At 45.2% G+C, this 15,851-nt stretch overlaps 7 protein-coding genes across 7 annotated transcripts; 4 read left to right on the top strand and 3 right to left on the bottom strand.

Moving 5' to 3' along the window:
- Nucleotides 1-652: 652 nt before the first annotated feature.
- On the top strand, nucleotides 653-3,479 carry C8R40DRAFT_642440 (laccase). The gene is made up of 12 exons (XM_046235749.1): nucleotides 653-1,061; nucleotides 1,140-1,206; nucleotides 1,265-1,333; nucleotides 1,417-1,572; nucleotides 1,644-1,722; nucleotides 1,793-1,820; nucleotides 1,884-1,977; nucleotides 2,040-2,717; nucleotides 2,771-2,827; nucleotides 2,881-2,969; nucleotides 3,030-3,115; nucleotides 3,176-3,479. The coding sequence occupies exons 1-12, from the start codon at nucleotides 877-879 to the stop codon at nucleotides 3,232-3,234; spliced, it is 1,647 nt and encodes a 548-aa protein (XP_046081615.1). The 5' UTR covers nucleotides 653-876; the 3' UTR covers nucleotides 3,235-3,479.
- On the bottom strand, nucleotides 3,290-5,890 carry C8R40DRAFT_1163144 (FAD binding domain-containing protein; the record flags this gene model as incomplete). The annotated part of the gene is made up of 15 exons (XM_046230339.1): nucleotides 3,290-3,479; nucleotides 3,527-3,943; nucleotides 3,996-4,123; nucleotides 4,182-4,237; nucleotides 4,300-4,341; nucleotides 4,391-4,477; nucleotides 4,526-4,595; nucleotides 4,654-4,931; nucleotides 4,991-5,060; nucleotides 5,120-5,257; nucleotides 5,308-5,367; nucleotides 5,433-5,474; nucleotides 5,530-5,583; nucleotides 5,648-5,702; nucleotides 5,757-5,890. The coding sequence occupies 15 exons, from the start codon at nucleotides 5,888-5,890 to the stop codon at nucleotides 3,290-3,292; spliced, it is 1,821 nt and encodes a 606-aa protein (XP_046081614.1).
- Nucleotides 5,891-6,433: 543 nt separating this feature from the next.
- On the bottom strand, nucleotides 6,434-8,023 carry C8R40DRAFT_1056648 (glycosyltransferase family 15 protein; the record flags this gene model as incomplete). Its single annotated transcript, XM_046225097.1, has 10 exons — nucleotides 6,434-6,483; nucleotides 6,548-6,716; nucleotides 6,786-6,886; nucleotides 6,992-7,084; nucleotides 7,169-7,231; nucleotides 7,300-7,373; nucleotides 7,538-7,590; nucleotides 7,643-7,683; nucleotides 7,736-7,875; nucleotides 7,935-8,023. The coding sequence occupies 10 exons, from the start codon at nucleotides 8,021-8,023 to the stop codon at nucleotides 6,434-6,436; spliced, it is 873 nt and encodes a 290-aa protein (XP_046081613.1).
- A 1,026-nt stretch (nucleotides 8,024-9,049) lies between these two features.
- On the top strand, nucleotides 9,050-10,232 carry C8R40DRAFT_641521 (uncharacterized protein). Its single transcript, XM_046235746.1, has 5 exons — nucleotides 9,050-9,156; nucleotides 9,209-9,450; nucleotides 9,528-9,679; nucleotides 9,747-9,831; nucleotides 9,891-10,232. Exons 2-5 carry the CDS (start codon nucleotides 9,313-9,315, stop codon nucleotides 10,161-10,163), a joined length of 648 nt encoding a protein of 215 aa, XP_046081612.1. The 5' UTR covers nucleotides 9,050-9,156; nucleotides 9,209-9,312; the 3' UTR covers nucleotides 10,164-10,232.
- Nucleotides 10,233-10,603: 371 nt separating this feature from the next.
- C8R40DRAFT_1175544 (uncharacterized protein) lies at nucleotides 10,604-12,028 on the top strand (the record flags this gene model as incomplete). The annotated part of the gene is made up of 8 exons (XM_046232345.1): nucleotides 10,604-10,624; nucleotides 10,681-10,921; nucleotides 10,996-11,078; nucleotides 11,135-11,192; nucleotides 11,249-11,368; nucleotides 11,428-11,545; nucleotides 11,595-11,673; nucleotides 11,729-12,028. The coding sequence occupies 8 exons, from the start codon at nucleotides 10,604-10,606 to the stop codon at nucleotides 12,026-12,028; spliced, it is 1,020 nt and encodes a 339-aa protein (XP_046081611.1).
- Nucleotides 12,029-12,197: 169 nt separating this feature from the next.
- C8R40DRAFT_641024 (uncharacterized protein) lies at nucleotides 12,198-14,096 on the top strand. The gene is made up of 8 exons (XM_046235745.1): nucleotides 12,198-12,893; nucleotides 12,941-13,186; nucleotides 13,244-13,336; nucleotides 13,397-13,412; nucleotides 13,466-13,615; nucleotides 13,674-13,730; nucleotides 13,783-13,846; nucleotides 13,905-14,096. Exons 1-8 carry the CDS (start codon nucleotides 12,501-12,503, stop codon nucleotides 13,993-13,995), a joined length of 1,110 nt encoding a protein of 369 aa, XP_046081610.1. The 5' UTR covers nucleotides 12,198-12,500; the 3' UTR covers nucleotides 13,996-14,096.
- A 100-nt stretch (nucleotides 14,097-14,196) lies between these two features.
- On the bottom strand, nucleotides 14,197-15,846 carry C8R40DRAFT_1175542 (NUDIX hydrolase domain-like protein; the record flags this gene model as incomplete). The annotated part of the gene is made up of 8 exons (XM_046232344.1): nucleotides 14,197-14,524; nucleotides 14,606-14,961; nucleotides 15,013-15,046; nucleotides 15,104-15,189; nucleotides 15,243-15,263; nucleotides 15,316-15,406; nucleotides 15,466-15,609; nucleotides 15,668-15,846. The coding sequence occupies 8 exons, from the start codon at nucleotides 15,844-15,846 to the stop codon at nucleotides 14,197-14,199; spliced, it is 1,239 nt and encodes a 412-aa protein (XP_046081609.1).
- Nucleotides 15,847-15,851: the final 5 nt, after the last annotated feature.

The raw sequence follows: 15,851 nt of genomic DNA, 5'->3' as shown, positions 1-15,851 counted from the left end.
CTTCCTTTATTACTCACTCATTTCTCCGCCGTGCACCTTGTGGAAAGCTCGTGGTTGTTTTATAGTACCGTCGCCGAGGCCCTAAAGGTCAATCTCGACCTGAACTTTGGTATGCAGGTAATTCGATACCTTTTCAGTTCTGGTATCTTCCGAGTCTTACTTTCATATCAGGGAGTCAGGACAAGCTGATTCTAGGAACAAAAGTCAATTATAACGAGGCAGGACTTCTATGCAAAGCCATGAATATCGTTCGTGGACAGCAAAATTGCTCTGTTCGTAACTACAACTGTGGCCGATTCCGTTTGACCTACAATCGCCGCATCACTCTGAACTCTCCGTTCTGCAATCGGCATTCTGAGATTCTATTTCCGCCCTCTTCCGAGTCGAGGTGTTGCACACGTCACACTGAGAGCGCGGTGATCACTTAGTCTCCTTTACTCGCCGAATCCGTACCACATCACACAGGGTACCTGAAAAGGTACATCCTACTACAGTCGTACCTCTTGATCCATCCATTCAATTGCATCCGAAATCCTCGTCCTATCTTTACGCACTTGCACACTACGAGCCCGGTCCTTCTAGTCTCTTCCGACTTGCCTTCCGACGCACAAATGTCTCAGGCTTCACAAGAGCCGAGGTAGTCCTTTGTCCCATCCTGTAGAATACAGACGCTTCAATACTGATGAAGATGATTCTACATCGTAAGGAAGCGTAAGTAAGCCTTGTTGGAACTAGGGTTCGAAGCTCAAGGCCGTTTTGCCTAGCCACGAGGCAGAGAGTAAAAATGCCGGTCATATAAAGACTTTGCGATGGACTGTTCTTGTTGCATCATCTACTCGAAGAGAGCACAAGCTTGCAAGCTCATCCAGACTCGCAATGTTTCTTATCAACGTTGTCTTTGGATTTTGGCTCTTGTGCGTACCTACGAGCCTCCGTCTCGTGAGCGGCGTCGAAATTGTGAAATCCCATCCTCGCGATAAAATTTGGCATGAAAAAATAGATCACCATGACCAACTTTTCATAGTCAATAAGGACATTGCTCCAGACGGATTTCAGCGCTCGTGGGCTCTCTCTTATTTCTTTTCCCTTCATATATTGCTAAGTTTCAATCGTTTTGCTATCCTTCTATCCTGAGACAGAACTGTCCTTGCCGGTAGAACGCCACAGGATGCGTCTTTTCCTGGACCTTTGATTACCGGTCGAAAGGTGGATTCTGCACATGTACTTCAAGTTGAAGTGCCCATCATACCTAACCAATGTCTAGGGCGATAGATTCACGATCAACGTAACGGATCTACTCACAGACCCAACGATGGATAGGAGCACCAGCATTGCAAGTCCTTTCCCCCAAACTCAACTTCCAGCCGTGTCTTTCTTCACGTATATGAAATCAGTGCTAAATCAGTCCTTCCGCAGCATTGGCATGGTCTCTTCCAAAAAACAACAAACTATGCAGACGGAGTCGCGTTTGTCTCGCAATGCCCTATCGCAACAAACCATTCATTCTTGTATGACTTTGGAGTTCCAGACCAAGCGGGGACTTTCTGGTACCATAGTCATCTTTCGGTACAGGTCCGTATGTACTTTGTTTACTGAGAGGAGCCAAACCTGACGTATATGGATTTTCCTTCTTGATTATGTAGTATGGCGACGGTCTAAGAGGCCCTATTGTCATCTACGATCCTGAAGACCCTCATCAAGACTTGTACGATGTTGATGACGGTATAGTCAAACTTGAACACCGACCACGAGTCTCCACTTATCTTTCACCCTCAACTTTCTATATCACTAGAGTCGACTATTATCACAATTGCGGACTGGTTTGTCCCATCCTTTTCCTGCCAGTTGGAAAGCTGATCACGCCGACGGGGTTTTGCAACTAGGTTCCATCTTACAAGCTTGCAACTCCTTGCAGCCCTTGTCGTACCAAATGCTGACGCGACACTGATTAACGGGAACGGCCGTTATGTTGGAGGAGTGAGTACATTAAGCTCATGAGGTTTCTTAGAACATGATGGCTAACCACTTTCACGATATAGCCTGATACCCCACTCACCGTCATCAATGTTGAGCACGGAAAGCGTTATCGATTCCGCTTAATTGACATGTCCTTCGATGCCTTCCACGGCTTCTCCATCGACAACCACAACCTCACCATCATCGAGGTCGACGGAATCAACACTCTACCTCACACCGTCAATTTCATCGAGATCTACCCTGCTCAACGGTACTCATTCGTTCTCAACGCCAACCGACCAATATCCAACTACCGCATCCGAGCACTGTCCAATACCGGTGTAGGAGCTCATAACTTTACTAACGGTGTTAATTCTGCCATCCTTCGGTACGTAGGTGCACCTGAGGAAGAACCTCAGACATCTCAGCCTCTGTCATCCGATGTGATGATCTTCCGAGAAGGGGATCTTCATCCCCTAGAGAACCCAGGTGCACCAGGAAACCCCTATCCAGGTGGTGCAGATCTAGTCTTGAACTTCACCCTCGGCTTCGATGCGGAAATGGTGCTCTTCTCGATGAATGGTGTAGTCTTTGAATCACCTACTGTACCAGTATTGTTGCAAATTTTGAGTGGGGCACACCACGCACAGGATTTACTACCAAAAGGAGGGGTACACACTCTTCCTCCTAATAAGGTTATTGAAATTAACTTTTTTGGTGGAGATGCTCCTGCGGGACCTCATCCCTTCCATTTACATGGCGTAAGCAGACTAATTCTCTACGCTGGGAATTGAACTGATTGATAAAAATTCAGCATGCATTTGATGTTGTTCGAACCTCTGATAGTTCAGAATACAACTTCAAAAACCCAGTAAGTTTTTTCAATCAAACTCAGACTACTGAGGTTGAGGCTACTATACATAGGTCCGCCGAGATACTACTCTTGTGGCCATGAAGAACCAAACCACCATCAGATTTGTTACAGATAATGCTGGACCCTGGTTTTTGCATTGGTTTGTCGCCGCTTTGTTTGGTTTGGTTTCCTTTGAATAACATTATATGTTCCTCTCTAGTCACATTGATCTTCATTTGAGTTTGGGGCTTGCGGTCGTTTTAGCTGAGGACACACGGGATACAAAGAAAGATGACATGATTCCTGGTATGGCATTGCTACATTTCAATCCCAGTAATGAGTATATACTAATAGTCATTAATTCAGCGGATTGGAAAGGACTATGCCCTATATATAATAGTTTGACCCCTTCACAACTACCTTAGAGCCCAAATTTAGGCTGGAATTTCTAAACAACAGACTCAGAGCATATTGTAACTTTTACTTGGGTGTCTCTAAAAAGCTTGAAAAATAGTGTTTGATGTGTTCGAAGTCATCAATCGTAGCGATTGCACCGACATATCCATCTGGACGAACTACAACCAGGATGCCATCGACCCCAATACCGTAGTTTTGATAAACTTGAATGTGGTCTGTGCCAGGGTTCGTATCTATGTAGTCAACATAAACTCTAGAAACCCATAAGTATTGACTTGTATTGAGCATTGGATAGCTCACTTAGACCAATGAGATCGCAGCTTTAAGGGTAATTCCTTGAACAATGCCAGCTCTAGTTTTGTGCTTAGTATGGTCAGCACATCAAGCCCGCTTTGACTGCTATTTCCCGGAAGAATGTCCAGGCCTAGCAGGGAGCGTAAATTACCAATCTTTACTGCAAGCTGCTGAAGTCTCATGCGTTGAGCAGAGCTCGACGCATTACCAGCAAAGACCAATATCTTGAATCGTGTGTCGGATGGTAGGAGATCATGGATATGGATCGGACAGAAATCCAACAGTCGAACTACCGTTCCGGGAGGCATTCGTTTCCCAATGACAATACCGCTGGCTAGGCCTTGATTCTTGATGTCGACGATGTCAGAAGGCAAGTAGTGGACGCCAATGCCACTCGAAAACTCAGTACTCTTTTGAATCATTCTGTACGATGATTATAATATCCATGTTATGGTTGAGTAAAATCCAGGCTCACGACATATATGCAGTGCGCATGGCACCATTCACGTTCGACTCATTGTGGGTCTTTTCCGAAATGAGTTTGGCCAATTTTTTGTCGAAGGCAATTAGGTCTAGTGCGTACTGGCGTCTTTCAAACTCATACTATGGTTGGACAATGACTTCAGTTACATCAAAGTTGACATTCACAGTGGCAACTCACAGTTTTTAAGAGCGTGCGATTGGACCAGCCACGCAGAACCCATACTAGCTTCCATGCTGTACAGAAGAAATGCAAATTCAGTACATATACCCATCTACCAGGAAGCACCAGAGCCTACCAAGGTTATATGTATCATTAATACTTGCATTCATTCCTTGTCCTGTTTGAAATGAGTTGTAATTTTATTCAAGCTTTAAATCAGGGCTTACCGGCTTTGGGTGAATGAGTATGGCAAGCGTCGCCAGCAATGAATACCCGATCACGCACGGAATATCTGGATGCGACTCCTTGGGCGACTACGAACCATGTCAGAGAAACATCACAATGAGCAGCAAAAACTCAACTCGTGTAGATTGAAGACCATTCAAATGATTTAGGGACAATTGTGAAAGGATATAGTGTCTTTCTCGCAACCTGTGCTTTCCTTGTCGGTACGTCTTTTTCCATGGTCTCAAGCTTCAGATTTACTTACATCCAAAATCCATTCCGGGCCCATTTTCACTTTACTCCCATCTGCTGCTTCCTTTGTGGCATCAATAGCATTCTGTCCTTCCAACTGAACGTATATGCGAATCATGTCGCGTTCTCGAGGGATAATCATGCAAGAACCACTGTCAGAACGTATCCCTGCCCAATTTCGAAAATCTGGAAAATCAGTCTCGGGAACTAGGTCAACAACGCCCCAGACGTAAGGTGTAGAAGATTCATCCACGGGAATCTGCACATTTCGACGGATCCAGGAATGTGCACCTAAAGTGCAAGGTGAGTTAGAAGGGTTAGAAATCATTTTTTGAAATAGTCATACGAACCGTCAGCACCAACAACATACTTAGCGTGAACTACTTCCGTTTCAGATGAATCTACGTTTTTAATTGTCACCTTTAGAAGTCAAGGGTTAACGAAGTTTCAAAATAGTGGAAAGTGAAACCTGCCTTAACAGGATGAGCATCCGGGTCTGAAACTGAGTTCTCATTGACCTCAATAGCGATAGGTATGGTGCTTCGATCAACTTGGAGATCCATATCCTGCATGTTGTCCAGGAATATTTGCTCTATTGCGCCTTGATGTAAAGTGACCTGGCGAATTATCAGTGTCGTAAACAATACCGCTTTCATGAATGTTTCACCCCGAAGTCATATCGTGGGTCAAGCATATTAGGCTTGAAAAAAGGTACACGTTCGGAAAGCTATGAATTTCAGTTTCGATCGCGGGGTCAATACGAGACTGGCTATAGAGATGGAGTACACTGACCTGTATTTCTCCAGGCTTATTTGGATTTGGATTGTAGAAGGCCTGTGGTGTCAACGTGAGCAATGAAAAGACATTCATTGAGTATGCTGAAACTTACGGCCGTTCGCAGCTGGTTGCCCTCTTTCATCACCCGATCGAGCAAGCCATAGCTCTGTTCGACGACGATCATGGAAATCACAGGCGAACCAAAGACATGGTCTGAATACCTTGAAAACTTCCATTGTACGTGGCTGGAGCCCGTCAGCGTGACCCACAGCTACTCTTGTAGCTCTAATGTTTCCTTGGTATTAGACAGTAGACTCGAATGCAAAAGCTCATTCGTACCTTTTCTCAATAATTCGAACACACACTCCGGCTTTGGCAAGCGCATATGCTCCCATCAGTCCTGCTGGTCCTGCACCTACGATCAGTACATCGACAGTGTTGCGTGTTTCGCTCGCGTTAGGCCTAAGAGACATAGGATTAGAAACTTCAAGTACATTTGTGAGCGAATGCGTTATATACTTCTAGAGAGGACATCAATCACAGAATAGGTACCGAGGTACCGAGTAAACAAGGAAGCCATATTGAAAGCTAGTAAACATAGCTACCACTATGTCACTTCCATGTAGTCAGCAGAACAACGACCCCCTTATCATGAACATGGACACGGTCGGTGGCACACGTAAACGTCAGTCAGCGTTCATCCGTTTTTCCAGGAGTTCGCACAGCTCTCTGTCAATCTTCCGAAGAAAGTTTTCTATAAGGCCGCCTGAGCCCACCTCCGACATTATTTCCGGGATCTAACGCTCAACGATGCCCATTTCTCGCCGAGAATGGTTCGCATTTTGCTGAAACCGGTACTATATGAGGATAAAACATATAAGGATATTCACAAAGGTCCGTGTAGGGTAGGATTAGAATATGGATATGACGAGGATTACAGGAGGTGCAGGTACATTTAGTAGAGTCAAAGACGACGTACGCAGGTCCAGCAAGCGAGCGAGTTCCAGTTTCTTCGATCAATGGAATAATTTTTCGTATCGGGAAATACATGATTGAGGTGCGTAGTCTGTAGGAGATTCCCAGCATTAGCATTGTCGTCAAAATCAAACATTACAAGAGAAAAAACATACCGAGTGTATCATGCGAATTACACGTACACTTTCCCCTCACCCAATCGTCTCCTTTTGGACAATGCTGGAATGGTTCGTGACGGTAGCCGATGTCTCTGAAGAAATGCAGCTGATCCTTTGGCAGGAAAAGAGCAGCAGCAATGGAATGGACTGGAGCATCTCCCCAACGCTGAGGGAAAAGCAACGAGTTTTATATTAGCTGATAAAGGAAAGAAAGGATAGTGTGTGCGATATTCACCTCATAGTAAAATCCTCCTTTTGAATCCAAGAACTCGAAGAATTTAGCATACGCCTCGCTTCTCCAGAAGTCCATATCAGCAATCTCAAAATTACTCCAGACTGAGGCCGAAGGGAACCAGAAACATAAGGTAATAAAGGGTAAAATTACGAAGTTGAACCAATTTAGCAAAAAAGGATTAGAGGTAATCGAAAAGATGTACGTACAGTGACATAGATTATAGGAATCTCCATCGTTGTCGCTGAGATAGTTCATGGCGTTTTCAGAAGCGATGTATTCAGGGTGCGCGGTCATGAAGTCTACGACGTATTGAGTATGATATTATTGAAGGTGATGATCGAAAGAGATTGATGAATGTAGACGACGATCAGCAAGATGTTCACCTTTGACCGTGGCCCATAATGTAGGTATTGTCTTTTCCCACTCGTAGAATGATATCGTGAAACCTGGACATCAAAAAATGATAATTAGCTTCAGTGATTAGCTCGACCCGGTATAAGTTGAACACACTGACCATACGTCTTCTTGTTATCTCGCAAGTAATCAAACGGATCGTAGGTCACGTCGCAGAAATATTGAATATCTGGTCTACCAGTGAGAAAGACGACATTAGCGGGAGTGTGGATTACGGAGCCGAAAGCAGTGGGAGAAAAGTTAAAATCGTGAGATGGGATCGGGTGGAAATCGACAATACAATTGAGAAATGCGAGGACAGGAACGCCGAATCGTGGTAAAGAAACGGTCGAACTCACTCAACTCGCCAGTAGTACCTGTACGGTTGTAGAAGAGGATGATTGAAAAAGAACTTGAGGATGGATAAGCAAATATATCCACAATCCAGTATATGACCAACCCACCCCGGAATTGAATCGACACATGTTGCGGTATGGCACACTATCTAAGACAAAGCACTGTTAACTCATTCTCGAAAGGAAAAGAAGGATAGATACCGGCATATATGATGTTTGCTGCTTGCATTTGTGCCCTTCCTTCCGTCGCTTTTTCCTCGTCTATCCAATCCGGCTGGTACCAGTGCTCTTTCGGTATGAGACCGAATGATATTGGGGCAGACGATTCCTTCTGGACAGCACTGTAAGTTCGAACCAGGAGCAAATGAGTGGCTGTTATTTGATGAGTTTAACCACATACGACTTGAACTCTCCGTCAAACTCTTCCTCATTTAGAAACACCCAAGGATACCCATACTCCTTGTTAAACTTATCTTCAAGGTGCCGCATACTGTTAAGGACGCCTGAAAGATCGGAATTTCGAGCTAGGAAGACGAGAGTGGCGTTCGCTGTGCCTTTGCCTGCAGGAAGCAGTAGATTTTCGTGATAGGAGTTGTAGTCCGACATTGAAGAGAATGTGTAATTTTGGGGAGACAAGAGTACGCGAATGAATAAAATCCCGACCTGAAATGAATTTTATTAATACATAGTTGAAAACTAAAAAGCAACGACTCACTAAACATAGCGAGATCGCAACATATTTCTTCCTCCCAACAATTAGGGGGTGAACGCTGACATTCATAGTGGGTGGTGGTGTCAGAGAGGTAATTCTGTTCACTTACTTATATGACGTTGATTACAACAGCACTTCAGTCTTTCACTGCGGATTCGGTAACACATCTAAACACATTGCCTGCGTAGACAAGAATAGATTTATATTGTGCGCGATTGGTCGGTTTCCATGAGAGGGTGGATTCATCAATATGGCGAAGTTCGACGGCAGTAAGTGAATGCTTTGGGATTTCAAATCCGGACAAACTTTGTTGGTCGTCGTTGTGGATCACTGGATGTACTTCATCTCATCACTCTATATTTTTATCCAATCTAATCACGGATGCTTATCTTAGCGCCAGTTAAGTTTCTTCGCGTTGAGCGCCCGGGACATGCAAGGAAGTCAAACTTAAGGAAGTAAAGCTTACGACCGACAAAGAGACGTGGCCAGTCGCAGTGGCGTTTATCGTCGATGGTAAATGAGAACCCTGTCAAAACCGTTCGTTCTTGACTCACTCTGATTCACTCTTCTTATATTCATTAGTCGACAGATGTATCGCAACCCAAACTCTCAAGCGCAACAATCCTTCAACGAGACTTCACCCCGGAAAGTGCATCCATGAAGATCTTGAAATATTGAATACACACATGAACATAGAAGAGAAAGCTCCGCGGTTGACGGCGTTATACCTACGGCAGACGAACCTGTTTATAACAAGTGTTCGCGTTGAACTACCGAGGAAGACGTGGAACGCTGGTAATCATCATCTTCCGCATCCTGACACGGTTTGAAGATTGTTTCGGGAAATTCAAGAAAAATATCCTGATTTGTAGACTATAATCGAGTGGTTGGCGGTGCTCTTAACTGCATGGTGACATCCATCAACATCCATCCTTCAAGCTTGTAATTCACTATTTTCTCAGATGTCTTGTTGGCGGTGCATTGCTGTTCACCCCCCATTTCGACTGGACATGTCCGTTTTACGATATAAAGTAGTTTGCAGTCATTCCCAGAGGCGTACACATTCATGTTCACCAGCGCATTACCCCCAGGGTTTTATGAAATCCACATTCATAGTGCTGATCAGATCGATAAGGAGAAGATTCTTACTCCTCAATCTCTTGGTGTTTCCATCACGTCTGGTACAGCATCAACAGATGCTACTGCAAGTCCAATTCTTCATTATGTGCTAGAAATCTCTAGTTCTCATTTCCGTCATTGAAAATCCTTTACTATACGCAGTGGCAGATATCTGGCGATGGACTCATTGTGGCTTTTGACGAATCAAAATCGGAATATCAAACTCAGACAAATAATTCGCCGTGCCAAGTTGGAGACTATGTGACTACAGGAAAAGTAGGTGGAATGCGGTGGATTATCTATGGAGCCGAATGGTATCTAAACAATCCTGTAAATTGTATGTGTGCTAGCCTATCTGAATGAATTTTCCTCTTTCTACAGGAATCTTGGAGACTATTGGACTGCATATATTATGAGCAACGATGGAACGAAGCTTTTCTGGACAATTAACCCTTCCAATTCTTGCGTGAGTTCGTACCTACGTGGGGCACCCGAGGATCATAATAATGGCTGAAACCTCCTTAGGTATGGCTTCGACAGTTCGATGATATTTGCATCCAGAACATTCCGAAATTCCACTTTGTTCCTGTCGGGCCTCGCGATGGCAGGCCTTTAAACCAAATTCCAAGGTGGGGTAGAAAGTTTCGCGGCGAAAATCCCAACCATTCGACAGGAACAGGAATTCTGGAGGCCATCATGACCTTGATCATTGTCAATCTCTATGTGATTATGCAGCTGTGTCGAGGTAATCATGCAGGTGAATTGACAGAGCTTCTGCCTCCTTGGTTAAAGAAATAGACTTATAGAATTGTTCGTAATCCGCATCGTTGAGGTTTGCTAAGAGTCGTTTACGCTGAAGCGCTGAGGTGTGAAAATTTCGTGTCCCGAGTTTCAGTATTGTCACGCGCTGCTGCCTTTCGACTTCGACTGCAGCCACAATTCACAATTGTCCTTTTCTCTGTGCTTGGATTGGAAACATCACAGTGACCTCTGTATATCTGAAAGCAACGCTCTTTATACCTTTCGATAATCTTGAAACCCCTCACCGGCACCTGGCATAGCCTCAGTTGATCCATCCACGCGATGCGATAACGAAAAATGGGTACCACCCGAGTACCTGAACTTATATAACTCACTTCCCCGTTGGTGGCAAACGATTTCCCCGTAAAATTTCTCTCTGGTAGAGAATTATTACTATTGTCTCTCTGGTAGAGCCCCCGCTCTATTTATTGTCATTTATGGTTAGAGTTCATACTACGGTGCGTCTCATGTGTTGTGATCTTTGTCAAGGCTCAGTCTAATCTCCTCGTCGCAGATTGCGGGCTATTCCGCCCTTCTCGTGGCCTCCGGGTGCATAGCGCTACCGTTCATTAGTGGCACAAACGAAGGTCAAGCGATCCCAGAATTGACGCCTGTTTCCAACATGATTTTCCCCGGCGAAGGATCCCAAGACTTGAGGAATATGGAAGGATTTGATCCAGGTCTCTCGAGCTCGATTTTGCGTCGAACAGTGGCGACGAAGTGCGTACCCCTGGAAAGCAAGATGTTGAAGAAGCGTGCGTAGCTTGCTTAATTTCAATTTCCCCCGAGGTTCGGTGCTCATTTACCCCCGTCGTCACTGCCAATTCAGTCGGAGGCTGGGAGGAAATGAACAAATATGCAGACACGCACTGGAGCAAAAAGAGTCGCAATGTTGTTACGAACGATGAACATGTGCGTAGTTTAGCATCCTGCCTTCTTCCGAAATCAGAATTTTTTGGCGTACCTAGGAGCTCGATTATAAAGCAGAGCTCTGCACTGCTGGTTCGGTCCAGATAATCTATGACGGTAAGTAACGACGTCCATCGCACAACTTCTGCACGTATCTCATTGACACACTCTAGGAACGCCAGATTGTATAACCAACAACGCGAGCACTGCTGGAGTGTTTGATGGCACGACTGGAACAGTTTCCATGGCTGTACTACAAGGATTTAGTGCTACTTCCATGTTCACAATCAGTTGTGCGTTAATCATCAAGTCCGTTTATTGGCCTGTATCAACATGTTGATCCTATCGTTAGCATCCACTAGCATTGGCCTCACCTCTAGCTTCATGACCATGCTGAACTTTCCTGACATAACGGGGATTATGTCACAATTTAGTGCGTCTGCGACAATTAGTAACACCGCGACTAAAAGGTATGGTCGTTTGTTTGTTTTTCCGTTCTTAGTTAAAGGACTCTATCAGTTTCACGATAACCCAGAATGAAATGGTGACATCTACTATCCTCATGGCTGCTCCGAACGGAGAAAGTTGTGATGCAACTGTGGGTGGATCACTCGAATATTGACGATGCTTATTCTAAGTCGTTTTCTTGTCAGCTTTCCGTCCGTACATGTACCATTCAAGGCAAAGGAACGCTTCATTTGACTGTGACCGACACAAGTACGATCTGGTTCGAATATAAGGACAAAGTGAAAGGTCATTACAAATGCAAGTATACTGTTACTTCATCATCGCTGAAGACGCTTATCCATCACTCTCGGTGCTTAGATCGCTATGAGGCTGGAAACTTGAAAGCTTCTGACCGCTCAGGATACATAAATTTCAGTGGTCCCATTCAAGTCAAAACCCATGCAGCGTATGCAGGAACATGTCAAAACATCACTCTTGCTGCGTAATCATAATCTCTTTTTAATTTTACTACGCAATAGTGCGGAGACCTAAGGAGTGAAGTGACTTTGGTCTCTTAACGTGTAGACCATGAGACCTCCCGTTCAAATGGACTGAAGAATCGAGTAGATCCGGGATCGTCTGGGCTTGGGAGTCAAAGGTCTAGCCTGAGTCATCATGTAATTCAATAGTAAGTCGCTTCCTCCCACTTCGGAGGCGTATAGGTAGCACCAGGAGATACAGGAGTCTCCTGTTCTGCATTGGTACAAGTACAAGCTATACTGACTCGATATTCTGTTTACATCACTGTTGTTGAACAGTCCTCGCTAGACTGTTCCGATACCTTAGAACATCCGAGTTGGCAGTGAAATAAGATGGTCATCAGCTTCCTTTCGCCAAGATCGCGTCATCTGGCACCACTAGATCGAATACTACAAAGGAACGCGGATTTGTTCCTTTCTCCTCCCACTGCAAGCGAACATGTCGAGTGCCAACTTCCAATCCATACTAACCCTCGACTACTCCCTCGCCACTTCGAACCCCGAATCAAGGCTCAAATTTATATCCCAACTACGAACCGTCCTCGTCAACGTCGGATTCCTCTATCTCTCCAACACGCCCGTAGATAAAGGCCTCATCCACAAACTCAAACATGATTATGTCCCTCGTTTGTTTGGTCTACCGCAAGGGGACAAAGACCAAATAAGGATGGCCAATTCGCCACATTTTCTGGGGTATTCGAGGATGGGAATGGAGCTGACCAAGGGGGAGGTAGATTGGAGAGAACAGTTTGATTTTGGGACGGGGTTCGAAGGGGAGAGACCCTTAAAGGCGGGAGATCCGGCATATTGGAATGTGTATGGACCGTCACAGGTGTGTATCTCCATTACGCTACAGAATGAGTACTGAGCAATTCATAGTACCCGAACGAAGATCAACTTCCAGGATTCAAAGCATTATTTGAATCATACCTCGCTCAAGTATCGGCGCTTGCCTCCGACTTTCTCCAACTCGTTTCCGAGGCACTTGGTCTACCTCCCGATACATTGGACCAATTCTACCAGACCAACGACCGTATGCATCTCAGCAAGATTATCAAGTATCCTGTACAGCGGGAATCCCGACAGGGTGTTGGGGCGCATTATGATGGGGCTATGCTCACTTTCGTGAGTTTGCGGCAGATTATTGCTTGGAAAGTAATTCATGGTTAGGATTGAATATAGCTTCTTCAAGCATCAGAAGAACATCGTGGATTGCAAGCTCAAAATCTGCGCGGAGAATGGATTGACGTGCCTCCAAAGCCTGATACGTTTGTAGTAGGTGTTCAACCAGTCGAAATTTCCAAGTTGTCTCTCTCATACTCTGCACACCTGTAGATCAATTTTGGAAGATGTCAGACCCAAATTCGCTCTAATCTGCTCTTAACTCATGTATATAATCACCAGCACTGGAATTTGTCACCCAAGGCGTCGTTCGAGCAACCTCTCACCGAGTTCTAGCTCCTCCTTTAGAGTCTAAGACACCCCGATATTCGATCCCGTTCTTCTACAGTGGAATGGATTTGGAAGTCAGAGTTGACGGAAGCGCACTGAAAAGTAGGCCCTTCTTGTTCTCCTTACTCCATTTGAAATCGCTAAACGAGCTGTTTTCCAGTGCCTCCGGAAATACTCAAGCTCCGGGACGAGAGAGGTGTACTTCCAGAAACCGAATGTGAGTAGCAATTATCGCATTGTGAACGATATTGACCCACGGCCTCGAAAAGCTATCAACTATCCGGAATACGCTCACGACGTTGCGGGGAAAGTATATCTGTTAGGCAGAGCAAAGTCAGTCGATGGAGCCGTTCTTTCTGTGTTGGATTCTAATTCTTGTTCTGCGTTGCAGGAGCCACCCGGACGTCGCGGAACGTCATTATCCTGATGTTTTCAAAGAACTTTTCCCGAAAGGAATGCCCTTGCATGGTGTAGCATATTAAGTTCGTACTACGAAAAAATCGCTCGTCCAATTCTTGTAATGTGTATGTACAGCGTGTTCGTTGTTCCGAATGTATAAAATAAAGACGTTTCTCGAGTTTACTGTGAGAAGGAGAACCTAAGAATCCTTCAAGAGGCACTTTACCTAGACCTCTTACCGTCACGAAGTACACCTAGAATCCGTGCATTCACGATACACCTCGCTACAGTTTACTGCGTGTTCTAATAATATGTCCAAACGAAGGCGAACCTGAGCTAGAATTCTTCAAACCTCTTCTAGGTCCAACATCTTCTTCGATTACCCCTGCGACCTCACGCACCCTTTTCCAATCTACTTTCCCGGCCAAACCCTCCTCCTCTAGCGCCTGCCGCAAGAGGTTCGGTCGATCGGGTGGATTTGGGCGACAGAACGCCCAGGCAATACGGGTCGATGTACTGGGACTGCCGGGAGGTGATACTTCAAAATCCGGAGAGGCTAGCGCAGGCGGTGAGGGAGAGTATCCGACTCTAGCGGTGTGAATCATAATTGCACTATGGGCGACGAGCAAGATTGGGGCCGGAAAGGGAAAAAGATGTCAATCATCGAAGAGCAAAGATGCAGAACGGACGCACGCTGTTAGACCGTACACTGGTTTGATACCTCCTGCTTCTCTACCCGTGAGGAATTGGTGCATCCTGAATTTTGGTCTTTGAATAATCGGCTCGACTGAGTTGGAGTCAGAGACGAGACTAGATCGTCGATCTGTCCGCTTTGTTTTCGCATGCCTGACTTTCGAAGGGTCGACCACGACAGGCGGACCATCCCAATCCCAATCGTGTGAGATATGGTAGCGGTAACCCGTACCATCGTCTCCAAGCTCGACGAGTTCCGGCTCCGAGCGAATTATACTGGCCGGTGGTGTGGAAGATAGAAAGGACGCAAGCGGATGAGAGAAGAGAGCTGTTACTTCCGGCGCATTGAGAATAGGCTGGCAGGAAGGTGAGTGAGTGTAGTAGTAGAGAGACGGAAGTGGACCTACTTGAAGGGTATTGTCCAGGATAAGAACAACGACTCTGTTTCGAGCAATAGTCAAAATTCGAATCCCAGAAAAGATGAATAAGAATACGTACGGAGTTACCAGTAATTCTTTTGCCACATAAAACGGCTCCAAAACACAAAGTAGCGGCACTTTGCTTTGATCCGGAGGGAGACCTATCTGGGCGAAGTAGTTAGCGTAAACTAAAGGAATTTGAAGAAGTCGGTGATCACTTCTTCAAAAGCTTCTCTTCTCTATATTCTAATGAACAGCCAACCCTCGAGACAAGGTATACGTACGACGTACAGCGGTATCTTCTATTGTCTTATCCTCTGGATCCATTTTACCACCAGGTAGCGAAGTGTCACCAGCAAACGAACGGAGAGTAGAAGCGCGCCTGAAGAAATGGAACTATCAGAAACGTATACCAAAAAATTCAGAGTTATGAATACATACTTGCTCAACAAGACATACAGATCGCCTTTGCGTCCCACAAACAGAGCTACGAGAACAGCTGCACACCTTGAGCGAGGGAATGGCAGCCACGGTTGAGGAAAGGCATCTTTCGGAGGTTTATACGCGGCTAGATTTCGTAGACACCTTGACGGGAGAAAGACGACTAAGAAGGGGCGGTTCAGCAATTAATCGGTCGAATCACCTTTTTGATTCATTTGTTAGTGTTCCAAGATTCGCGTTTCTTTCCAGGTCATTAGTGGACAACCTGAGTTTCCCAGTTCTCTCAATTCGCACATCTGATTGAGAATGATATCCTAGATAATTTCGCGAGCCAAAAGGTAAATTTCGCCGGTTCAGTTTGATTTTACTTTTGGAGGACATGGTAG

Source organism: Lentinula edodes (assembly GCF_021015755.1).
Source record: "Lentinula edodes strain Le(Bin) 0899 ss11 chromosome Unknown C8R40scaffold_44, whole genome shotgun sequence".
NCBI classification, from domain to species: domain Eukaryota; kingdom Fungi; phylum Basidiomycota; class Agaricomycetes; order Agaricales; family Omphalotaceae; genus Lentinula; species Lentinula edodes.
This window is presented reverse-complemented; position numbering and strand designations above follow the sequence as displayed.